Below are 26,544 nucleotides of genomic sequence, written 5' to 3'. Positions count from 1 at the left end.
CTGGAGTGGACGGTGCTGGCGGCGCCCGGCTCGGCGCTCCCCTTTCCTTTTCTCCCTCCCTCCCTCCCTCCCTTCCTCCTCCTCCTCCTCCTTTTCCTCTCCCTCCCTCGGCGGCTGGAGCCCACCCCGCGCTGATTTTCCCTCTGCCCCCACCCACCCACCGGAGGCCGCTCCCTATCTCAGTGCCGCGGGTCTAGCTTCCTGCCCTTCCCCTGCGCCCAGCCCCTGGTGTCGGGACCAGGGCCTTCCTGGAGCGGCCGGAGCCTTCGCCGCCCCGCGGGAGCAGCCTCCGGCGGATATCAGTGACCCCACGGCGCCTCCCCGCAGCCGCCCGCTGAGGAGGAGCCGCCACCTCCCACCCCCACCCCCGCCGCCGCCGCCATGGCGATGAGGCAGACCCCGCTTACCTGCTCTGGGCACACGCGGCCTGTGGTGGATCTGGCCTTCAGCGGCATCACCCCCTACGGCTATTTCCTAATAAGCGCCTGCAAAGGTGAGCGAGGTTCCGGGCCCGGGGTTGGCGCTTCTTGGACTGAGAGGCGGAAAGGAAGGCGACGGGCTGTGTTCGCTTGGGCCTGGGCTCTAGAGGCCCTGGGCCTCCATGCCCTTGCCCGCTTCCGGCGGACCCCGGGCTTAGCCCTGGCCCCATCTTGGGAGGCGGGCTCAGCTGCCCGCTGGTCCACATGCCAGAGCTTAGAAAGGCTGGAAATAGGTTACGAGGGTTGGGGGAGGGGAGGTCGTGTGGGACCCTTCCTGGGAAGCCCCAGGTGGGGAACACAGGAAGCCTTGAGGGGTATTAGGAGAGGAGGGCCTCGTTTGCTGTGGTTCCGAGGGCACATGGCTAAGAATCGGCAAGGCAAACTTCCTCAACTTTCTCACTGTTAAGCGGGAAATAACTTTACACTTTGGATTTTTATTTTATTTTATCTCTTATGATTTTTCCCCCACCCAAAGATTACAAAGTGTCTATTAGTCATTGGCTAAACTTTACAATACTTTTCTCAAAAGTCAACCCCCCCCTTTTCTATTTTAGTGTATTCTCAGACTGTTAAGGGAATGCCATGACAACACAATTCGTGGAGTCCAAGAGAGAACCAAGGAGTCTACTTAGTGAATTTTCATACTTAAATACGTCTTCAAGCTTAGAATCATATATTTAGTACTTCAGAAGGACCATAATTTCATCATGGGAGAATATACTCCCTTCATCACAGCCGGCAATAGTGAGCCCTTCCATGCTTCTCTACATGGCCTCCTGGTTTATGCTCAAATTCCCTCCCTGGTATGGCCAACCTGGTCTCTTTAAGTGTAGTAATAGCATATTAAAGGGCAAGTTACTTGTAGCGTAGATAGATCCATGCTTTCTGTGTTGTCATAGTCTTAGAATATGAAAAGTTACCTTCACATCAGTATCAGGCATCAGAAGAGGACATATAAAGAGTTGCCCCAATTTAAAATATATAGCATGAAGCTTCTGAAAACTTTTAAATGCTGTTTGAAATATAATTGCTAATTTTAGTTAAATATTTTTCAAATTAAAATATTTTCAAGCTTTTTTATGATTGATAATTCCTTTTATAATCATGTTTTGAAATACTCTGTAGGTCCATATGTAAATGCAAATACATTGTGACTTTTGGTCATTTGCTATATTATAATTGTAATTAATCGCCTGAGATTTTACGTTTGAATTAGGGTGTAACAAATTAATGGTTAAGTTTATCATACCTTTTATGTCTACCTGATGATAAAATCTTGTAATTTCCTTTTTTCTCCCCAAACTTTTACTTTGAGAGCACCTTTTGAAGATTTGTTGGGCTTCTCATATTACTTTACCTAACTTTTATGCTTGTGAGGTTGGTAAATTATTTCCAGTTACATTTCTTTTTCTTCTGAGACCTATTTTTCCCAGAATAGAATGCTCCCAGGTAAAGAACCTGTTTACCAGTGCACATTTGGTAGCTTCTTTGTTTTAGATCACACAACTCTAAAATTGTTACAGGACAATTGTTTCCTCTCTGGAAGTTCATTATACCAAATGAAATCACATGTTCAGACACAAAAAAGAAATTACACCTTTACTTCAGAAGAGTTATGGATGTTTGAGGACTTTTAACTTCAGAACTTTTAGGAACACTTATTAATCATTTTTTTTTAAATTTGTTTAGATGGTAAACCTATGCTACGCCAAGGAGATACAGGAGACTGGATTGGAACATTTTTAGGTCATAAGGGTGCTGTGTGGGGTGCTACATTGAATAAAGATGCTACAAAAGCAGCTACAGCAGCTGCAGATTTTACAGCGTAAGTAAAGGCATATTTTCTCTCTTAACTGTATACTTGTGAATTGTATTGTGAAATGTCCAGGAACATTAACAAGCTATACCTTTTAATCATTCAGCAAATAATTATTGAATTATTGGTATACAATTGTAGAATTCATTGGTTTAAAAATTATTTGTAAGGAAAGTGATTGGATCTGGCTTTTACTGTTTTAGAGTAGCAAGACTACTCATTATAGTGTCAAACGAAATATCAGTGTGTTTAAAGTGTTAAAGACAAAAATAGAAGGGGTCCTGCCTACAATTAATTTAAATTCTACTAAATAAGTAAAATATCTACACAGATAAGTATAACTCAGTGCAAGAGACATTTATTAAGTACCTACTTTATGGACAGACAAAATGAAAGTCCCTGCCTTCAAGGAGCTTTTATTCTGTTGGAATGTTAAAACGTACATAAAACTGGAAGTAATTTCAAGAAGTAAAAAAGTGTTTATAATTTGGGATTGGGAGGTGGGAGGGGCCAAGTGTCACAGAAGGATTTATGGAGGAGGTAGAACCTGAGCTGTGTTTAGCAGAAAAACTGAGATCCTGCAAGTGAGGGAGTGTAGTTCAGACATTAGAGGAGAGCAGGTGTGCAAAGCTTCAGAAGGGGGAGATGGAATAGCATGTAAAGGTATGGCTAATGACCTAGTTTGATCAGAATGGAGGGTGTAAGAAGGACAGTACTGGGAAATTAGCCTGGAAAGGTAGAAGGAGCCAGATTCTGTAAGCTTTAAATTTCAGCCTGGGGAGTTTATATTTTATCCTAAAGACAACAGGGAGCCATGGAACATTTTTGAGTAGGGCAGTGACTTGATCAGGTCACTGGATCAATTTGACAGCTATGAAGAAGATAGATTAGAGAGCCCAGAGGCAGAGAAACCCATTAAGAGGCATCATAATAGGTAGTCCAGGTGAAGTAATAAGAAGGCAATGAGAGACTGAGGGTAGAGATTATGGGAGTACCAAACACAGGTGTGAGATGTTGCTATCCTTTGTTTTGAAGAAGACAGGCTGAGAGCATAAAGAATTTTTAACTCAAAATTCATAATGTTTTTACTAGGGATTTTAGGTGTGTGTGTGTGTGTGTGTGTGTGTGTGTGTGTATGTGTGTGTGTGTGTGTGTGTGTGTGTGTGTGTGTACACATTATACACAAGTACATATACCCTTAAATGTCTATATTCTGGTTTTGCTGTTGAAGAATATAATTTATCTTTATTTTAGTAGATGTCATGGTACATAGTAGATGTAGTTGCTTGAGACTGAGGTTAGGTGACTTGTCCCATGGCCACATAGCTGTTATGAGGGAGAGGATTTGAACCCAAGTCCTCCCAACTGTAAGACCACTGGGGGGATATCCACTGACACACTGCCTCTAATGTAGTAGAGAGTGTGGGTGGGTGTGTGTGTGTGTGTGTGTATACACACATGAGTATACATGTGCTCATGTGCCTGTGTATATGTGTGTATTCACTGAAATAGAGAACTGATTAGATTTATGTAATTTGAAATCCTTAATTTCAAATCTGAATCCAGGTTTTATTGACCCTTACATTATCTATACTGACTCAATCTGTTATTTGATACTGTTAATCTCGCTTGAGCTTTACTATTTCTTGTTTATTGGTTTCATTATTACTATATTTTTATGATTCTTTTATTGTATATATTCCTCTCTGTGATCTTTATTGGTTCATTCTTTGTGGCAGTCATACTTTGGTTTTATAAAGAAATTAGGAAGGGGCAGCTAGGTGGTGCAGTGGATAGAGCACTGGCCCTGGAGTCAGGAGTACCTGAGTTCAAATCCAGCCTCAGACACTTAACACACACTTACTAGCTGTGTTACTCTGGGCAAGTCACGTAACCCCAATTGCTTCACCAAAAAAAAATAATAAATAAAAATAGGCAAAAAAAAGAAATTAGGAAAACAATTTATTTTACATTTAGCTTTGGTGGCTCATTTGGTAAAGAATTGTTTTTTGGTAACCTAAATAGGTATGATCAACAAAAGTATTGTCTTTTTAAGAAATCAGTAAATTTGTTAATGCCAGAAACAGAAGTATAGACACTGGCATATTTTAGGCATTCATTGTTGTCTGGTGGGGATGATCACTGGACAGAAGTTTGAGAACAACTTGTCTGGAGCTGTGTACACTTCTAGTTGTGTCTTACCTCCTTTTTGCCTAAATTACATTAACCTATTTCTATGTGCTGTGATGTCCCTGACAGTCAAGTTTAGATGATGTAGGGATGTAAGGGATGATGTAAGTTGTAAGGGAAGCCCATTTCAGCTGTATAATCATAGAAGGGTTTTGGTGTATAAATGTAACTTTATCAGCTCATGCGGGTGACTGTAAGATGGCAGTGTCACTATGGGATTAATATTAAATGGAGATGGGAAAAGAATATGGGGCATATATTAACAAAGTATTATAAACGCCAGTCACTATCCTTGTATAGGTTTCTGCTTTGAGAGTCAGTATATGTCCTTTTTTGGTTCAATGATTATTATTTGTGTTGTGTTTCCATTTCATTTAAAATGAGAGAACTAATGTATGTTTGGAAACATGTAGGTTATGAAAATCAGTTTGATGCAGAAATTAAGCTGAATGTTTATAATAAGAAAAATGTTGTTTTTATTCTTGTAGCATTAGGCATGCATTTGTTGTTACTTATTCTAATCTGTGTTCTTTTTTTGAGTTTTGCCCTGACCCTAGCTACAGTTTTAGCACCTGTGAGACACTTGAGCCAAGTCCAGAAGCTAGATGTATATATTCCAGGAAATCTCTGTGAAACAGGGTGAGGAGGAGAGTGGTCTAATAGTCTGTTGTGCCACAAAGTTTATCCAGTTTTCAAAGTTAGACTCTTTTTTCCAGGGTCAGCAGTTTGGTGTAGAGGGTGTGGATATTGGGGGAAAATAAATTTAAGCTCACTTATTTCTTGAGTAATAAGGTTGCTTTGCCTGTTGCAGCTAATGTTGGGCATGGCAACTTTTCAAGGAAACTAGCCAAGGTTTCTCACTATGTTCATTACAAAAAGCAATTGATGGTTGAGTATTTTAAAGGATGGTTTCTGGGTTTTGTTGTTGATAAGGCTTTTTCAGCAGACTAATTTTTCAGGACAAAGTTAAAACATTAACTTGAATTGTGTCAAATTTCAGCTAAGTCTGGTTGTCATTAACTCACTTAGCATGTTCCAGGCACTGTGCTAGGTTCTGGGGTTAAAAGGAAAGGTAAAGGGGCAGCTAGGTGGCACAGCGGATAGAGCACCGGCCCTGGAGTCAGGAGTTACCTGAGTTCAAATCTGGTCTCAGACACTTAACACTTACTAGCTGTGTGACCCTGGGCAAGTCACTTAACCCCAGTTGACTCACTAAAAAAAAAAAAAGGTAAAAAAAGGCTTTACTTTCAGAGTATTGGGATGTGTGTGTGTGTGTGTGTGTGTGCGCGCGCGCGCGCGCGCTCGAGAGTGACAGGCAGACATGGTCAGACTTGTGTTTGAGGAAGATCAATTTGACAGCTGCCTGGATGATAGACTGGAGTGGGGAGAGACTTCTGGCTGGGCCACCAACCCCATAGCTATTGCAATAGTTCAGGTATGAGATAATGAGTGGTGGTAGTGTCATAGCAGAGAAAAGGAGAGATGAAGGTAAAATTGGCAAGATTTGGCAACAGATTGGATATAGGGGAGGGGGAGGAGAGTTAGGAGTTGAGGATGACACTTAGGTTGTAAGCCTGGGAGACTGGGAGTATTGTCTACCCTCAATAATAATAAAGAAATTAGGAAGAGGGCAAGGTTTAGGGAGTAAGAATGAATTTAGTTTTGGACATAGTGAATTTAAGATGTCTCCTAGAACATCCAATTTGATGCCAAATAGTTGGAGATGCTAGTCTAGTCTAAGAATCATTAGCATATAGATGATAAGTTTAATCCTTGGAAGCTGATGAGATCACAAAGTGAGATAATAAAGAGCTATACTGAGCTCTTTCCAGACATGGGAAGATCCATAATTGATCCAGGCATGATATGGAGAAAGCTTCAGCAAAGGAGATTGAGGAGTGGTTAGTCAGGTAGAGGGAGAACCAGGAGGGAGGAGGGTCATAAAAATGTAGAGAGAAGAATCAATGGGAAGATGATGGATAATGTCAAAGATGTAAGCCACTTGTTTCATTTGTAACTTTTGCAGTAGGATTGTTAAAATGGAGTGATACGTGTATGGAGTAATTTCCTGTGAGTAAAAAGCTAAGGGGACATATCCTTAGATTTAGTTGGCAACTCAAGTTTGTTAGAAGATATAATCTTAAAGTATGATGTTGATGTTCTTTACAATAAGTTGTAATGAATGATCCATAGGCAAGATCTTTTTCTTTTTAAAAATGAAGTTGTTGCTTTGAACACAATTATTTGTAATACTGATGGGAAGAGTGCTTAATTTAGTATCTGATGACTTGAGTTTTTATCTCTGCTCTGCCACTTATAGTTTGTATGACTTTCAGGAAAACACATCTCTGGGCTTCATTTCTCTCCTCTGTAAAATTAGATTGGACTAGATGACATTTAAGGTCCTTTCCTTCTCTTCTAAATCTACAATCCTATGTTCCTTCTCATGTTATCCTACTAGATTTTAAGTTTCTAAAGGATGGAGCCTGTACTTTATTTATCTTTGTATTTCTCCCAGCATCTGGCCCAGTACATTGCACATATTCATTGCATGATAGAGTGAATGAATCTTTTTCTTAATAGACTTTGAGGCTTTTTTATATATAGTAATCTTACATTTTAGGCCTCTATCTCACAATTGAAAAGGGAACTTTAAGCAATTCACCATTTGCTTATTATATGCAAGGCGCTATACTTTAAGACAAAGGTCAAGAGCACTGGATTGAGGCCTGCAACACTCCCAAGTGCAGCCCAAACCAAATTAAAATGTAATTGGGAAATAGTTAACAAAATAAAAATAAAATAGAACATATAATATTAATATGTGTTTTGGGTTTTTTGTGGGGCATTGAAGGTTGTGACTTGCTCATGGTCACACAGCTAGTAAGTGTCAAGTATCTGAGGCCGGATTTGAACTCGGGTCCTCCTGAATCCAGGACCGGTGCTTTATCCACTGTGCCACCTAGCTGCCCCCTAATATGTGTTTTTCTAACTCAATATGCAGGAATAGGGATCTTTTAACCAGGAGGGGTACTTATGTATAGTTTAGCAACTCTGTTGGAGTTCCAAATTTTTCCCTCCCTTCTTCCCCTCCACCCAAGATGGAAAGCAACCTGAGATAGGTTTTATATATGTGCAATCATATAAGACATTTCCATATTAGTCATGTAGTGAAAGAAGAAACAGAACAAAAGGGAAAAAACCACAGTATTTAGACTCAAGTTATCAGTTATTTTTCTGGATGTGGATAGCATTTTCTATCATGAGTCTTTTTGGAAATGCCTTTAATCATTGTATTGGTGAAAAGAGCTAAGTCAGTCATAGTTGATCATCTCACAGTGTTGCTGTTACCGTGTTCAGTGTTCTCCTGGTTCTGTTCACTTCAGTCAGCATCAGTTCATGTAAGTACAGATTTTTCTGAAATCTGCCTGCTCATCCATCATTTCTTATAGCAAAATAGTATTCCATTGCATTCATCTATCAACCAAATGGGCATTCCCTCAATTTCCAATTTTTTGCCACCACAAAAAAGCTGCTATAAATATTTTTGTACATGTCGTTCCTTTTCCCTTCTTTTACGATTTCTTTGGGATATAGATCTAGTATAAAGGTATTGCTGGATCAAAGGTTATGCAGTTTCATCTTTGGCATGGTTACAAATTGTTCTCTAGAATGATTGGATAACTTCACAACTCCACCAAGTGCCTTAGATGTCCCACTTTTCCCATATCAACATTTATCATCTTCCTTACCTGTCATATTAGCCAATCTGATAGTTGTTTTAATTCGTATTTCTCTAAACAATAGTAATTTAGAGTGTCCTATGACTAGCTAGCTTTGATTTCTTCACCTGAATACTGCCTGTTCTTATCCTTTGACCATTATCAAATGGGGAATGACTTATATTCTTATAAATTTAGCTCAGTTCTCTATATATTTGAGAAATGAAGCCTTTATCAGTAATACTTGATGTTAGAATTTCCCCCCAGCTTTCTGCTTTCCTTCTAATCTTGGTTGCATTTGTTTTATTTGTGCACAACCTTTTAAATTTAATATAATGAAAATTATCCATTTTGCATTTTGTAATGTTCTCTATCTCTTGTTTGGTTATAAATTCTTCCCTTTTTCATAGATCTGATAGGTAAACTATTCCTTGCTCTCCTAATTATGGTATCATCCTTTAAAGATATAATTTTTTTAAAAGCACTGTTCCAAGCAGTGAGATTCTTTGGCACCTGCATTCCATCACTATTATAGAGAGAGATGCATTTCTGCTAGATAATGAGCTGGGATTTTCTGATTTCAAATTTAATTAAAATCTTTTTAGACTAGTTAGGGTTCCTTCCTTATTAACCACAAATATGAGTACTTACAAAGTACCATGCTAGACACCTTCACACAGAAAGACATGAAACAATGGTCTTTTTTTTTTTTAAAGAATCTTACAGTGCAGTGAGGAGATAAAAACTTGACATAAATTAAAATAAAAACTCAACTCATAGTAACTCCTTTTAATTTTTTGCCTTTTGTCAAATTCTGCTTTGTTACAGTTACTTGGTTACACTTCTCATTTCCACTATTACTTAATAACCTTGAGGTGACAGTACTGATCTTTCCATTGCTAGCACTTAAGGAAGCGTTGATTTTTTTGTAGATTTTTAAACTTTCAAGGGATCTTTAGATATTGTGTAGCCTGGTCTCACTTAAAGATGAGAAATCGAGACCCTTAATAATTGTGATCCTCCTATGTTCATAGCTAGTGACTGAACCTGAACCACAACACGAAGATCTCTGGACTTAAAGTAATTTTTCTATATTTCTTCTCAATGAAGGAGATGGGTAGCATGGACAACTTAAAAATCATTTGTAGAGGACTTCCAATGTATGTGTATTTTTAAATGGTAGTGTTATGGAATTTTACAGCTAGAAGAGACCCATTAATCAAGTATTTACAAGAATACCTTCCAATAGGTTCTGTAGGAGTACATAAAGGGATCTGGAATTTGGAGTCAGAAACTGGATTTGGATCCCAGATCTGGTGCTTATTTGTGTAATGACTAAGCAAGTCACTTAAACTAACTGGGCACTGGCTTCCTCATCTTTAATATTAAGGGGTTTTCCTGAATGATCTCCAAGATACTTTGATCTCTAACTTCTAAGGAATTATTTCTCTGGGGCTGTTTTTTTTTTTTCCCCTTCATAAAACGGGGATCATTAGAACAAGAAGGAATGTTAAGAGGTTCAGCCTCTTATTTTCCTTGAAGTTGGGCTAGGTGATGTCTGAGGACTCTTCTGTGGTATAATTCTAAATGCAAAAGACGTTCCTTTCTTCAAAGGCACACCCATTCTAATTGGGGAAAAACTAAAGTACAAAAATTAGAACACATTAGTCAGTCAGCAGTATCCTATTGTATGTCAGGTGCTGTGCTAGACATTAGGGATGCAAAGAAAAAAAAATAAAACAGACCCTGCCTTGAAGGAGCATGTTACTTAAAGTATTTGGCTATGCCTCAAATTCAGAGAATTCAGAGTTCAAAGCAAATAATAAAATCATATTCTGTAATGATGTAGTTAGGAAGAATTTGAACTCTTATGACTGACTCCTCATTCAGTGAATTTTTCTCAGGTTGGCTAACGTACCAGTCTAAACTGATTTGTTCTCCTGTTAAAATAAAATAAAATTCATTTGTATGGCTTGCTTGTGTTTCCTCTGTTTGTTCTAGCAGGTCTTTGTTACTCTATAAGTCTGAGAATATGGTGAGCTCAAATACTTTGCCTTCCAGGTCTTAACATTGGCTATAAGAACTAAGAGAAAAGGTGATAAAGTACACAGAGAAATTAAAATCAATGTGTCTTTCATCTTACCCCTAACCATATCTGAGATTAAGAGCGTCTGTGGGTACTTTGGGAGGCCAGTAAAAATCTATAGTGCTAATAAAGTGTTATGGTTTTGTTGAACATTTATAAATATCATGTATTAGCTTGATGTCTTATTGTTTTGCTTTCATTTCACATTCATATCAAATTTATTCTATCTTAAATTTATCTATTTTTTAAAAGCAAAGTGTGGGATGCTGTTTCAGGAGATGAACTGATGACGTTGGCTCATAAACACATTGTCAAGAGTGTGGATTTCACTCAGGTATGTTAATTTACTTTTATTATAAGGACGTAGATAACGACCATTGGAGAGTTAAAGGACTAATGGTTTCTTCCTCTTTTTTTGCTGGGGGGAGACAATTGGGGTTAAGTGACTTTCTCTAGGTCACTCAACTAGTAAGTGTCTGAGGGCAGATTTGAACTTGCCTCCAGGGCTGGTGCTCTATCCACTGCGCCACCTAACTGCCCTGTTTTTCCACATTTATGGTTATATATTGGCTTGCCAAAACTGCCTTCTGTATCTATTGTCATAATTGATTTTTTCTTCAGTATTTAGTTTTTTCTTTGCTCTTTTCTTTTTTGTGTTTTATCACTATCACAATTCATCACCTCTTCCCCTATAACTCCCTTTTCATCTCCCTTGTCCTCTCATTTTCAACTGATTCCTCCAAACCTGGCCAATTAGAAACCCTCCCTTATACCAAGCATAGTCAAGCAAAACAAATTACCCGGGTCAAATAATTGTTTTTAAAACCTGTTTTTTTTAAACTGGTGATTTTCTTGAGATGCACTTAAACATCAAATCTCTAGGAAGACCATAATGCTTAGAGCAACTGGCCTAATTGCTTTTGAAAGATAAAGCTACAGAGATTTGGGGCCAAGCAAAAGGGTGTTGAGAGGGAGCCACAGTTAAGGTCAGAGAAAACAGGTTCATCTAGTACTTTGGGAAAGTGAGCATAATTGTAATATATGGGAGAAGTTTAAAAGAGCAGCACTACTTTAGGCATCAGTTGCAACTACCTGTGACTTTATTTTGAGAAGCTTAGTGTTACTTACATGGTGAGTCTTTTTGAAATTTATTAATATTTTACTTGTATATTTTTTTCCAGGATAGCAACTATCTATTGACAGGCGGACAGGATAAACTCTTACGCATATATGATTTGAACAAATCTGAAGCAGGTAAGTCTACTTTTGATGGGAACATATTGGCAACTACAGAATTTGGTGTAATTTTGTGCATTCATTCAGGAACAATGGGCCTCTTTAAATTGGACATTTTTATGTGCCTCTAGAGGAGGAACCTAATCTGTTCCTGGCAATTAACATTGCTATCAAATAATAGGCATTTAATAAATGTTTATTGAATCGACCAAAGATGATTGGGGGATGGAATGGTTGGTCTGTTTTCTTCAAATACTTGAAGGACTGTAAAAAAAAAATATCCCTCTTCTGCTTGGCTTCAATGTATAGAACTAGAACCAGTGGTGTGAATTACAGGGAAGCATATTTTGACCTCAATTTGGAATTAAGTCCCTGTAAAATAAGGGGAAAAGTTTCCTGGTAAAGGAATGTCCACATTTGGTGGTGCTAGAACTCTAGGTCAAGGCTTTGACTAATTGGCAAAGTTGTTGTAGGTGGAAATCATGCTTTGATTAGGTAACTAGTCAACCTCTGTAGTCCCTCCTAACTTTGTAATTCTGGGTTCTCTTTAATAATAGCCAGAACTGGAACAGACCCTGTCACAAGAATGAATAAAAGCCCACAAAATTCTATGTAGTTTGTCTCTCTGGACATAAACATGCCTGAACATGAGTGTGCCTGATATTTCATTGGTGTTGAAAAATTATGAAGGAAGAACTGCTTTTATTAATGTAACTAGGCATCTATTCTGTGATTTAGTCTTAAGGAGTTGCTTAGGGTCACATAAGCATTATACTTTAGTGGCAGGACTAAAATGTACTGAAATTGCCTATTTTCTGCGTGTGTGTGTGTGTAGACACAGGCATTTTTTATTTAATATTTTGAGAACCTAATGAAATGAAAGGATTGTAAATTTAGAGCCAAAAGCACCTAAGAGGCCATCAAATACAACCAGCCCCCTCATTTTATAGATGAGGAAACAGACCTAGACAAAGTGAGTTCCCCGGAGTCATATAGTTACTGTCTTGGGTGAGACTTGAATCCAGTGGTTCTTCCTGACTCCAAGTCCAGTACTTTTTTTCCTATATCACTGCCTCAAATAGTCATCACATACCTAGTATTAAACAGACTTTATATAGTATAATGAAGACAAATACATATAAGTTATTAGCTGTGGATTAATTTAGGAAGTATTACTAGCATGGCCTGTGTAATCAATGTGAATGCTAGCATTGTAACTGGAGAGGTCACATAATTTTTCTCTAATCCTGTGGATATGATACTTATACTAGCTACCTCATTGGATGATTTTGAGAAGTATTTTACAAATAATTACTACCATGTAAATGTATACCAACTACTTTTCATGCTTAATATTTCTACATTCTTATTTTAAGAACCTAAGGAAATCAGTGGTCACACCTCTGGTATTAAAAAGGCTTTATGGTGCAGGGATGATACACAGATTCTTTCAGCTGATGACAAAACTGTCCGGTAAGTAATCTACTTAAAGGCAGGGGTGTTAACCTGGAATCCATCAATTAAAAAAAAAAATTCAAAATAGTTGGTTTCATTTGTAAATTTCTGTTTTATTTTGTACATTTAAAAACATTGTAACAATGAGGTCTATAGCTTCACCAAAGTGTCAAAGGGGTCTATGAGTTCATGACATAAAAAATGTTAAGAACCCCCCTCCTTGTAAGAGATTAGGTATTTTTTCATAGTTTGATTTCTTTTGAGTTAAAATTCATACAGACCATATCTTCTATATTTTTTGCTTGATTTTTATTTTTATGTCTTTAGCTCTAATATAGTCTGTAACGAAAAGAAATGTAAGGAAATTTATCTGTTTAGAATTATTTACTCATATTTGAGTAATTGGAGAAGTTTCTCACCACATTTGAGAACAATGTTGTTTTTATTTTTAAGTTTCATTTGAAAAGCTTAGGATTCAGTTGGTTTGGGGTATGCCACATTGTTTTAACTGGTTCCCCAATTCTCTGCATGCCAAAGTGGCAGGGGTTTCTGAATTGTCATTGATCTTTCTAATGCTGTCATAATGTTCTTTATGGTAGAAAATGTGGAGTTCTCTAGCATCAGTTTTGTCTGTGCCACTGATTTTCAATAAAGGCTGATTTAATTGATGAACCACAACATTCAGCTGATGCTGCTTAGCAAATGCTACAATTGAATCATTTCCTCCCCACTTTCCAAATTTCTTTAATTCATCAACATATTCTTCAAAAGGGGAGTCATTTACTATAAAAGACTCAAACTCTTGTCTATGGTTAATCATATAAGAAGCAGCTTCTTGTCTGTGTCTGAGATGATTTCTACAGTGACCTTCTAGCTGGTCTGCTAAAGCCCTAAAAAGGCAATTTCCGTCTCCTGATACTTTACGAAGACTGAGTCCCAAAGCATTTAACTGATCAGTGGGATTATTAAATGGGAACTGCCTTTTTCCTCTGAACTCTCTTTGCTCTTTAACAGTTGCTATCTTTAGGGTTTTTACCTCTTTAGCGTCTACCTCAGGTCTATCTGAAATCTCTTCACCTATGAATGGTGCAGGCTTTATATGAGAGCAATGAATCCATGAGTCTTTTTCACCAATTTTAATGGCAGTAGGAGTTGTCAATAATACCTGAAAAGGTCCTTCCCAGGCAGGTTGAGTTCCACTGGTTTTCTGAAAATTCTTTACATATATTTTATCTCCTGGGTTGAAGTTATGCAATGAAAAGTCTAATGGTCCTGCCTGGACCACAGCTCCTGCCTCATGGAGTTCACGTAGCCTGGTCTGTAATTCCTGTATATAGGAAGCAACAGAAGTATCACCTCCCACCAGTGATGTATAAACTGGGGAAAAAGTTTTAGCTTGGATAGGAGGGTGACCAAAAAGCATTTCATAAGGAGATATATGAAGTTCTCCTCTTGGTCTACTTCGTAGATAGAATAATGCCAATGGTAGAACATCAGGCCATTTCAAATGGGTTTCAGTACATAATTTGCCAATCATACTCTTAAGCTCTTTATTCATACGTTCGACTTGGCCTGAACTTTGTGGATGGTAGGGCGTGTGGAATTTTGGAGTCACTCCCAAGAAAGAATAGATTTGGGATAAAATCGAATCAGTGAAATGTGTGCCTTTGTCAGAATCGATGCGGGCTGGTGGGCCAAAACGAGGTACTATCTCTTTAAGAAGAATTTTGGCAACAAAGGCAGCTGTGGCTCGGGGGCTGGGAAAGGCCTCCACCCACCGAGTGAGCTGATCAACTATAACAAGGCAAAATTTATAATGTCCTGCTTTTGGCATAGTAATATAATCAATTTGTAAGTGCTCAAAAGGTGTATATGCTAGAGGACGCCCTCCATAAGCTTTGGCCTTAAAAGCATACTGATTATAAGACTGACATGTGGAGCAGCCCGAGCAGATTCGAGATGCTGTATTAGTCACACCTGGTGCTATCCAGGTTCTCTTAATAGAGTCTACAATGCCTTGTGTACCAAAATGGCCTTTTCTGTGAACAGAGAGGCATACCTGGTGGTAGAATTTCCGGGGAAGAAATGGCTTACCTTCCGGAGACACCCAGATGCCATTGATCTGTTTCGCCTTAAATTTCTTTTTCCACTTTTCTACTTCAGAATCGTCATAGGTTAGGTTGGAAGGAATATCCTCAGAAGGTGAAAGGTTAAATACATGTTCAGGAGCTTCTAATGCAGCTAGCTTGGCTGCAGAATCGGCTCGTGCATTTCCCTTTGAAACAGGATCACTATTCCCTGTGTGGGCAGGGCAATGTACAACGGCTAGGGAAGAAGGCAGTTTTAGGGCATCTAAGAGGTCCTTGATAAGGTCCCCATTGGCAATAGCCTTGCCCGAGGATGTTAGAAAGCCTCGTTGACGCCAAATCATACCAATAAAGTGGCATATGCCAAAGCCATATTTCGAGTCAGTAAAAATGGTGGCACTCTTATCTTTAGCTATATTACAGGCCTGTGTAAGAGCCACAAGTTCAGCAGCCTGTGCACTAAAATGGGAAGGCAGAGAAGCTGCCCAGAGGGTGTCATAATCAGAAACTACAGCAGCTCCAGTAAAACGGGTTCCCTCTCTCATAAATGAGGAACCATCTGTATAGAGGACAAGATCAGGATTTTCTAAAGGTGTATCAAAAAGATTGTCACGGGGTTTTTCAGCCATATCAACTAAAGAAGCACAGTCGTGCAACGGTTCCCCCGAGAATGGTAAGTTAGGGAGTAGTGTTGCTGGATTAAGAACTGTGCAGCGTTTTAAAGTGATATTCTCATTACCTAACAGGGTTATTTCATACTTAGCCAGCCTTTGATCTGAAAAGGCTTGTGTCCTGTGACGTAGTAAGAGAGCCTCCACTTCGTGAGGGCATTGCACAGTTAGAGGGTTACCTAGGACCAAATCAGAGGCTTTTTCTACCAAAAGCGCTGTGGCCGCCACTGCTCTAAGGCAAGGTGGCGCTCCAGCCGCTACAGGGTCCAGCTGAATTGAATAGTAGGCTATAGGACGTTGGTTAGGCCCCAGTGACTGAGTCAGGACTCCAGAAGCCACCCCCCTTTGTTCATGCACAAAGAGAGTGAAAGGCTTACTATAATCTGGCAGTCCTAGGGCAGGTGCTGATAACAAGGCCCGTTTTAATTCTTTTATGGCTGAGAGATGCTGGGGATCCAACTGTAAACTGTCTGGAACAGAACTTTTTGTAAGAGCTATGAGGGGTTTAGTAATTTCACCAAAAGAGGGTATCCATTGTCTACAGTACCCAGCTGCTCCCAGAATGGCTCTCAACTGCCTCTTAGTAGTGGGGGCAGAGAGTTGTTGAATGGCCTGGACTCTCTTAGAAGAGACAGAGCGAGTTCCAGCAGCCAAAATAAATCCTAAATATTCTACCTGGGGCAAACACCATTGTACCTTTGTCTTGGAAACCTTGTGTCCTCTCTTGTGCAGCTCCAGCAGTAAGTGACGGCTATCTTCCTGACAAATTTCAGCATTAGGAGAGGCCAAAAGTAAGTCATCAACATATTGTACTAGTATGGAGCCCTTAAAGGTAATAGAGGCCAGATCCTGCTGTAAAATTTGGGAAAATAATGTGGGACTGTCTACAAATCCCTGTGGGAGTCTAGTCCAGGTCCACTGTCTATTTTTCCAGGTAAAAGCAAATAAATATTGGAAGTCCTCATGTACTGGTATGGAGAAAAAGGCAGAGCAAAGGTCTACCACTGTGAAACATGTAGATTCATAGGGAATCGATGAAATTATCGTAGCCGGGTTTGGAACTATGGAATGTCTAGGAATAACATAATTATTAATCGCTCTAAGATCTTGCACAAAACGATAAACAGGTTTACCATCTGGCCCAGGCTTGGGTTTTTTAACTGGCAAAATGGGAGTATTGCATGGAGAGTGATGACATGGAATAATAATACCCTGGCTTTTCAAAGCCTCAATTATAGGGGTGATCCCTTCTATTGCTTCCCTAGACAATGGATACTGTGGAATGGAGGGGGGTGGTCCCCCCTTAACTTTAAAGGTAACAGGCATGGCAGACTTAAGGAGCCCCACCTCATTAGGGGATGAGGCCCATAAAGACTCAGGAATGTCAGAGGGGATTTTGGATACCTCCCCTGCTGTTCCTTGAGCTTCTGTAAGTAAAATTGGTAATAAATGAACAGTATCCTCTGGCAATTGTAAGGAGACAGCCCCATCTGGAGCACAAGATATGGTTGCTCTAAGCTTGCAAAGGAGATCACGACCTAATAAATTTACAGGGGCATCAGGCATGAGTAAAAATGAATGTTCCACTGTTAAGGGCCCCATAGATACCATGCGAGGATTCAATTTTGCCACTCTCTGGCTCTTTCCTGAGACTCCCACTACATTCAAAAATCCTACAGGTCTACACCCAGCATCTGGTTTGCTTACTAATACTGATTTAGAGGCTCCTGTGTCTAGCAGACAATCATAATAAGTCTCCCCCACTTTTAAGGTGACATGTGGTTCATTACTCTGGGGAGGTGAATGGACTGGCACAAGTGCATTCAAAAAATCCGGATCTGGGAATATATGGCTTTCATTATCTATGTTCCATTCCTCCCCAAGACACCATCATTCCTGTGTCCTCTTCTGAGGGGGGTCTTGGTTACCATTATTCTGGTACTGCCTTTCTGTATTCCTCCAAAAAGATCTATTTCTATTTTGATTTCGCCTGTAATTAGAATTAGAATTTCTTCTCCAAGTCCTACATTCTCTCAATTCATGCCCCTCCTTACGACAGTAACAACACACCTTAGTGTCCTTGTTCCGGTGTCCACATGGCTGACTAGGAATCGCTGGTGCCAGAATGCTCTGTTTAGGGTGATCTGGATCTTCCTCACGTGAGTCAAAGACATAATTTGCAAGTTCCTTAATTCTATCTACTGAGAGATTTCTCCAGTCTGGACATTGTTTCAGAAAGTATCTGCGTATTTCTGGCAGTGAATTATAAACAAATGTGTTGAGAATGATACAGGAATCTCTTAAATCTACTGGATCCAATCTGGTGTACTGTCTAGCGGCCTCACAAAGTCTATCATAAAATCTGTTTGGTCTTTCATTAGCCTCCTGAGGTAGGCTTAAAAATTTCTGCCAGTTTTCCGGTTTTCTAGAGCAAGATTCCATTCCCTTCAGAAGTGTTTCTCTAGCATCTTTTAATCTTTGGAAATCCCTATCATCATTATAATTCCACTCTGGATCCTTTAGAGGCCATTCCACATCGGCCTTACCTTTCGCAACAAGGGCATTTCCTGCTGAGATAATATCTGTAATCTCAGTTGGGGACAGTAAAGTTTCCAAAAGGCAAGTAACATCAGCCCAACTGGGTTGATATGCATTAAATATAGTCCTTAACTGTGAAATTACAGTGTTTGGATTTTTCTCAAAACTAGGGATGATTGATTTCCATGCGCTCAAGTCACTTGGTCTAAAGGGGCTATATTTTCTGACTTGAATTGGCACTCCCTTCTTACTATGTTCTATAGCTTCCTGCAGAGGGAGTAGTTTCTGCTGATCTGATTCTGAACTTGGATCATCTCTAGTAGAAACAGCCATTTTGAGGTCTCTCTCCATATGTGAGAGTTTCCCCCACATCATAACAATGATAATAACAAAAACAATGATAATAACAAAAACAAAAAAAAAACAACAAAAAAAAATAAAATCCTTAGTCGTATGAACTATGGATGTGGTATTAAAAGGTATTTCAATTGCAGGCATAAAATTTCTACTTATATTAAACGTATTTTCCCAAAGATTCTCACGTATACTATTATACAAAAAACCTTTTGCTGCCTGAATGAGGAAAAAACCAATAATGTTATGAAGGACCATTGAGTAAACTATTCCTCTAAGTCGGGATGTTATGCTGTCCCAATACATTCCGATGAGAAAAATCAAAGGGATGGTAGAATATTCGAGCATCTTGCCCTTTAAACTGGGCTGGCTTTTCTGTTTAAAGCAAGACTTTTAGAGGCTTAAAGTCTTTAAGGGAGATTAGACAAAGGGAAAGTCCGCGGGGGGGGGGGGGGGGGGGGGGGGGGTATTTGGAAAATCCACCGAATTAGCCGGCTTATGGCCAAACTAGGGAGGGTGGGAGGGTCCTTAAGGTCCCTTCGGGGTCGCCAAACTGTGAGATTTAAAATTGGATATTAGATCATAAATCTCCCCTACTTAACCCTTCCCTTAACTCATCTCCCAGACTAGTAAATGGAAGAAGCTTCTGGTTTTCTAGATAGAGCCTTTATTGTATATAAGGTGTTGTTGATTAGAAGGATAGGAAAACAGAAATACAGTACAAATCGTCTTAAATCTAGGCTTAGTCTATATTCCTTATAAAAACTCACCAAACCGATTTAGGCCACCTTTGGAGTGAGTCAGACCGTCTGTGCCGCGCCGCCCGGCGTCCCGCCAAGCCGGCAAAAAAAAGGCTACTCTCCTTCTCTCCACCCCGGAAGTCCCAAAAAACCCGGCAGGCAGTCTGACATGCGCAGCAGGCGCACTGTACCTGGCAGGCAGTCTGACATGCGCAGCAGGCGGACTACCCGGCAGGCAGTCTGACATGCGCAGCAGGCAGACTGTTCATCTCCTCCCCAAAAGGGTGGTCCTTGAAAAACTGGCGTCTTTCAGTTATCCTAACCGACTGTTAAAAACTTTCATATTTTACCACAAACGTTAAGTGTTGTAATAAAAGTTTCAATCTTAATGTATAGTTGTTACACTAGGAGTTGTGATTGTAACTTTTGTCTGGTTCTGTAAATCTTACCTAAGCTTCTCCCCCCCCTCCCCCTCTTTTTTTTCTTTATAGCCTCTGGGATAGAGCAACAATGACAGAAGTAAAGTCTCTAAATTTTAGTATGTCTGTTAGCAGTATGGAATATATTCCTGAAGGAGAGATTCTGGTAATAACCTATGGGAGATCTATTGCTTTTCATAGTGCAGCAAGGTATGTCACGTTCATAATGCTTTTTTGTATTTTGTATTTTCCTTTAAAAGAAATTGGGTTGGGGGCGGCTAGGTGGTGCAGTGGATAAAGCACCGGCCCTGGGTTCAGGAGGACCTGAGTTCAAACCAGCCCTGGATTCAGGAGTACCTGAGTTCAAATCTGGCCTCAGACACTTGACACTTACTAGCTGTGTGACCCTGGGCAAGTCTCTTAACCCCCATTGCCCCACCAAAAAAAAAAGAAAGAAAGAAAGAAAGAAATTAGGTGACTTGGAATGGGATTTTTTCTAAAATTTCAAAATAATAAATTTTCAAAGCGATAACTTGGTTTCATTTTGTACCCTTTTTGCCTCTACATGCGATTTTTTGGAGTAGAAAATCTTATAGAAACTTGGCTCATGTTCCTCTTTTGGGGGGTATTTTTTTTTAAAATTTAACTAAGCTATCATTCTCACTGTTTGATAGGTACTATGTTACTTAGTTACCATTGGATAGTAACTTTTTGAATCATGAATGATTGCTTCATTGTGAACATGGTCTTTACTTATTTGTCTTTTGTGATTTTAGAAACTTAGCTTTGATTTTACTTCATTTGTAAAAACTTCCTTTAACACACCAAATATCTCAGTAGCAAATTTAATTGGAAATTTTATATTAAATTTTTTTTTACTTAATAGTATTTTATTTTTTCCCAATTACATGTAAAGATAGTTTTGAACATTCATTTTTATAAGATTTTGAGTTCCAAAGTTTTCTCCCCCCTCCCCAAGGCAGTAAGGAAACTGATATGTTATACAGTACAATCATGTTAAGCATATTTTATATTTTTCTTCTCTCATATTTTTCTATTAACAATGAAACAACATACATGTACTTACCCAGACTGTGAGGCCAAGGCTGACTAGCCATCTTGGAAAGTTTTGATGCAGCAAAGTTGTTTGAATAGTGTAGCATGCTTATTCCTTTGCTGCCCCCACAAGTCACCCAGGAAAATCCATGTTAAAACTGTAAAGCCAGGCAGCTCTAGGTGGCGCAGTGGATAAAGCACCAGCCCTGGATTCAGGAGGACCTGAGTTCAAATCCAACCTCATACACTTGACACTTACTAGCTGTGTGACCTTGGGAAAGTCACTTAACTCTCATTGCCCAGCAAAAAAAGCAAAACAAAACAAAAAAAGCCCATAGTATAGTCACACTTTATGGAGATTTGTATTTGGTTTTGCTTTTAGACCATAGAACTCAAGTTTTTCTGTTTTACAATTTTGATTCTTATATACCACTACAATCTTTTCTTGGCCTTGGGTAATACTTTCCTGTTTTGTTTTTGTTTTTTTAATCAAGAGCAATTACATTGACAAGAAGTTTGACCAAACTTGCATTCTAGAAAAACTTTTAGCTACAACAAATTTTGTTCTACACATATAGTTTTTTCATTGTATATATTGTATTTAACTTTTTTTCTCTGTCTTTTAGTCTGGAGCCAATTAAATCCTTTGAAGCTCCAGCTCCCATCAATTCTGCATCTCTTCATCCTGAAAAAGAATTTCTTGTTGCGGGTGGTGAAGATTTTAAGCTTTATAAATATGATTATAATAGTGGAGAAGAGCTAGGTGAGTAATATATTTTTTTAATGTTGGTGTTATCTTTTATTTTAATAATGTATATGTATATGACAGATAGGTGGAACAGTGGATAGAGTGCCAGACCTGGTGTCAGGAAGACCTGAGTTAATATCTTAACCTCAGACACTAACTGCATGACCCTGGATTAACTGCATAATCCTGCTTGCCTTGGTTTCCTCATCTGTAAAATGTTGGAGAAAGAAATGGCAAATCACTCCGTTAGCTTTGCCCAAAAAACTGCCAAATAGGGTCATGAGGAGTAGCATGTAACTGCGGTGATTGAAAAACAACAAAAAATGTATACGAACGAATGCATATATAACTCTCTAATTTATCCAGAATTGTAATGGGTTGAAAAATCACATAGAGATGATATTGTCAGGTAACTGAAGCTTACTTTTTGAAATGTCTGCATTTTTAATTTTTGCCATTTTGAATGGAAATCTTTATGTAATAGATGACATATTTTCTCAAAATAATAGTGATGCTTCCTTAAAAATAGAATATACCAAACATAATTTCACCTTTTTTTTTTTTTTTAAACTCAGAATTAAAGGGGCAGCATAGTATAGTAGGTAAAGCTAGACTTGGAGTTAGAAATTGCTTGATTGAATCCCTCCTCCAATAATAGCAATGTGACCATGTGTAAATTCCTTGACCTGGCTGATCGATCCTCACTTCTCTCATAAGTAAAATGGGGGCAGAAGTAGGTTGTGCTCAGTGACCTATAAGGTCCCAATTCTGTCCTGTGGCCATCATTATGAACATCGTACAATGCTATGTCCTTATGGTTCATTCTAGTGTGTAGGTAGGGATGTGTGTGGGGGGCTGGGAACAGGGAATGGGGCAGGCAGTGGGTTTATGCCAGTACTAAAGGGCTCTAAATCACAATGCTGTTTTCATCTGTTTAAATTTTGGTGGGTTTTTTTTGAGCTATAACTTCTTGCTACTGTCAGCATATCTTTTTCTAGTACTCCATTCACCTTGTCAAACTTGTTACAATTGCATATGAAATCAAGAGGAGATGAACTCTTAAGAACTTGTCTATGAATATGGTATAGGAGATTTAGTGGGTGGATGTTAACATCATTTTTGGTTGCTCAGATCCTTTTATGCTTCTTAATCTTAGGCAGTTTAGGGTATTCAGATAGAGACCTTTAAGTACATAAAGTATTAACATTATCACAAAGTTCTTGTTGGTGTGTGAGTTAAGAACTCTTAAAATGCGCATTTTGGATGCTAATGTTAACTTTTATTTTCTGGACAACACGTTAAAAATGGAGGTAAAGGATTTTCTCAAATATGGGACCAGATTGGTTGTAACTTCACTATTGAAAGTTCCTATCTCAGATTAAGTTTAAGTATTTCATGTATTTTAATAATTTTAGTTAAGGCTGATCTGTCCAGTTTCATATCCCATGTAGTTGCAGTGAATTGAAGTCACAAGAGTGTAAGAATTCATAACTGTGTGCTATTAACTTTTTTGTATTTTTCTTCACTTAGGAATTTTATTCAGCATGGCCTGATTTTGTATCACTTGCTTATCTTGCATGCCTGCCTTTGACACTTTTGTACTTCCATTATAAGGATGGACATAGAGAAAAATACACATTAATAATTGGTCTTTCTATTCTGATTCTAGAGTAGGTATCAGAATTTTAGGGTTATAAGTCAACCCCCATTTTTTCCTTTCCCATATTATGATCACTGTGGGAAAATTTAATATAGCTTTTAGTTGTTTTACCATTGATTTTTATTTTATTGTGTTTGCATAATGGTTAACATCTTGTGAATATAGAAATTCATTCAGCGATTGAGTGCCTGATGTGTACGAAGTACCATGTTAGATTAAAGTTGAATAAGAATTTCAGTTCTAAAATAATGTATAAACTGGTATGAATTACATCCTTAATGTTCTATTGGTGATATCAGTAGGGATAGAAAAGGGTTTTTAGATCTTTGAAATTAAGCTAACCAGGAATAGGAACATTTGTGTAAACATGAAAAGTTAGGAAAGAGCCTATGGTATGAAGAAAATGGAGCTGCTTTGTATTTAAGGAAATGACTGAAACTGGCAACATTACTAGGTTATATACTGAATTTATTTCCTGTTAGCCTGTTCCTCAGTAGTCTTGGAGACTAAAGTAGAGGACTAATCCAGAGCTGGCAGAGAGTTGTGAAACGAGAAGATTAATCATAGTTAGAATTTGTTTCCATGTGCCTAGACAGTAAATCTTAAAGATCAGCAATAGGCAGGTTCTAGAACTGGAATTGCTTACTCCCTTATGGGAATACCCTTTTTGGTTAGGGTCAATCAGAAGCAAGATGTCCAGGCTGTCCCTAGTCTGAAAAATTTATGAGTATTCAAAAAGGGGGACTTTAGAAACAGCAGTTTTGCAGAGTTATAATAGTATTTGTAGATTTTAAATTACCTTAGTGTTCCTCTCCCCTGCTGTGTATATATAGCCTTTTTCCCCCCTAGGTCATCAATTATTTCCTATTTATTAACTATTAAATTATCTAACCAAATGTTTCCTTTTCCAGAATCCTACAAAGGGCACTTCGGTCCTATTCATTGTGTGAGGTTTAGTGCTGATGGAGAACTGTATGCTAGTGGTTCTGAAGATGGGACATTGAGACTATGGCAGACTGTGGTAGGGAAAACATATGGCCTTTGGAAATGTGTGCTTCCTGGTAAGAATTTTATTTGAAACTTTGGCATTAAATGTCCCAGCTTTTTATAGTAAAATAGGTTATTAGAATAGAACTAATACAGCTTAATTATTTTTAAAAAGCAAATGGGGATAAGTACTCTCCCACTTGTTCTAACCTATTTTTGTATACTTTTCTGTAAATTAACCACATAATGGCATAATGTAGGAGGATAGAGGATTAAAAATTTGTCACTTAATGATATGTATTAATTGCTGTATTGCAGGATCTGTTTTTGGAAAATATAAACATGTTTACTTATACATATGTGAGTGTGTGTAAAATTTACCAGTGTTTTCTTACTATATTACTATCCCAAGTTTAGGAAGACTCCTCTGAGTTCAAATCTGGCCTCAGACACTTCCTGGTTGTGTGACCCTGGGCAAGTCATTTAACCTTGTTTGCCTCAATTCCTCATATGTAAAATGAACTAGAGAAGGAATATTTGCCAAGAAACCCCCAAAGGGGGTCATGCATAATTGGATACAACTAAAAAAACAAATAGTTGTCTGAACCTAAATGAAATTTTTGGAGGGGAAGGCATCATATTATTTTTGATTCTTCAGTAACAAGAACTATTCCTTATTTGTTATACTTGTAATAGTTCATCACAAATCTTTCTAGGGCACAGTCTTTGTCTAATGTTCTTGTTTAGAAGGTAATAGAAAATTTTGGTGACCAATAATCAGTTTTAGGATTATTTAATATTAAAACTTTGTTTCCACAGAAGAAGAGGGTGGAGAGCTAGCAAAACCGAAGATCAGTTTTCCAGAGACAACAGAAGAAGAGCTAGGTACTATTTTAATTTTCTTTAATTGAATCAAATGCTTTTATTAGAATCAGTAAGATATTGAACATCACTGAAGCTATATTATTGACGTTCATAATTAGATGGCGAATTCTGAGGATTGAACATTTATTTACATGAAATATAAAACTTTTAAATGTCTTAGAGCAGCATTCTTTGCTTGTACATAATTACTTTTAGTTTTTGTTGCATAAAATAAGTATATGAGGAGCAGCTAGGTGGCGCAGTGGATAGAGCACCGGCCCTGGATTCAGGAGGACCTGAGTTCAAATCCAACCTCAGACACTTAACACTTACTAGCTGTGTGACCCTGGGCAAGTCACTTAACCCTCATTACCCCCCACCAAAAAAAAAAAAGTATATGAGCATTGTCAGCTGGATGATAGTTTAGCTAAGTGGATTTCTAACTGACTTAGGGTTAGGATAGTTGTCATACTGGATAGAAGTACTTATTGAGGTATCTAAATGTGCTCTGTCATTGGTCTTGTTCAACACCTTTATTATTAACTTGGATGAAGCCATAGAAAACATGCTTATCGAATTTGCAAATGGGTCGGATAATTAAAATGTTGATTGAACTGGGTTTCACAAAGAGCTTGACAAACTAGAATAATGAGCTGAATCTTACTTAAAAAGATGAAATTTAATAGCAACAAATGTGTGAAGTCCCATGTTTGGTTTGTGTATTAAGATGTTTACCAGATGCCTTTTAAGGCCCCTCTTGAATTCTCAAATTCTTGTAATGCTGTTAATGTAAATCCTTAAAATGATTCGTATGAGCTTGTGTACATAATATTAAGAACTTCTATACATGAATTGTTGTTTCTTTCTCGTTGCAGAAGATCTTGGCTCAGAAAACTCAGATTCCATCTATAGTTCAACTCCTGAAGTGAAGGCCTGAGCACCTGGCATATGCCACAGATGTTAATGCCACATGTGGACTAAAACAGGCAGCAATTTGCAGAAGCCTTACAGAGTTACCCTCTACATAAGGCAAACCTGGGCAGTAAATGGTGGGGGATATGATAGTTAGCTCCACTGCTGGAACTAGCTTGGTGTTGTCTCTAAGTGAAAACTAAGAGAATATAAAAAAATGGCAGGTAGAATTGTGCTCATTTAGTCCACTATCCTACTGCCTTTTTGAATGAACATGTGCAAGCCAACATCCAATTTCTCCTATTTCAATTAGATTTCTTGTAGCCATTTTACTTTATTATGGAGAAAAAAAATGTAATGGCCTATTTTACTGACTTTTTTTTTTCTGAAAGCAGAAAGATTTTTGCTTTAGTTGTAAAGAAGGGAGTACATGATAAAGTATTTGGTTTGATTTCTCTTCGTTGTACACTGCTTCTGAACATCTAATTGTTTTCAGTTGTCTAAATAAAATGCCTCTTACAACA

The 26,544-nt window shown here is 38.4% G+C and overlaps 1 protein-coding gene across 1 annotated transcript; it reads left to right on the top strand.

The window, feature by feature from the left end:
• On the top strand, positions 1-26,544 carry LOC122729340 (serine/threonine kinase receptor associated protein). Its single transcript, XM_043968176.1, has 10 exons — positions 1-493; positions 2,169-2,304; positions 10,546-10,627; positions 11,475-11,547; positions 12,906-13,002; positions 19,866-20,003; positions 21,476-21,612; positions 24,169-24,318; positions 25,064-25,129; positions 25,984-26,544. Exons 1-10 carry the CDS (start codon positions 382-384, stop codon positions 26,043-26,045), a joined length of 1,053 nt encoding a protein of 350 aa, XP_043824111.1. The 5' UTR covers positions 1-381; the 3' UTR covers positions 26,046-26,544.

The sequence above is a fragment of the Dromiciops gliroides genome, chromosome 5 (assembly GCF_019393635.1).
Source record: "Dromiciops gliroides isolate mDroGli1 chromosome 5, mDroGli1.pri, whole genome shotgun sequence".
In the NCBI taxonomy this organism is placed as follows: Eukaryota; Metazoa; Chordata; class Mammalia; order Microbiotheria; family Microbiotheriidae; genus Dromiciops; species Dromiciops gliroides.
Note: the sequence above shows the minus strand (reverse complement) of the source record. Positions and strands in the feature narration are given on the sequence as shown.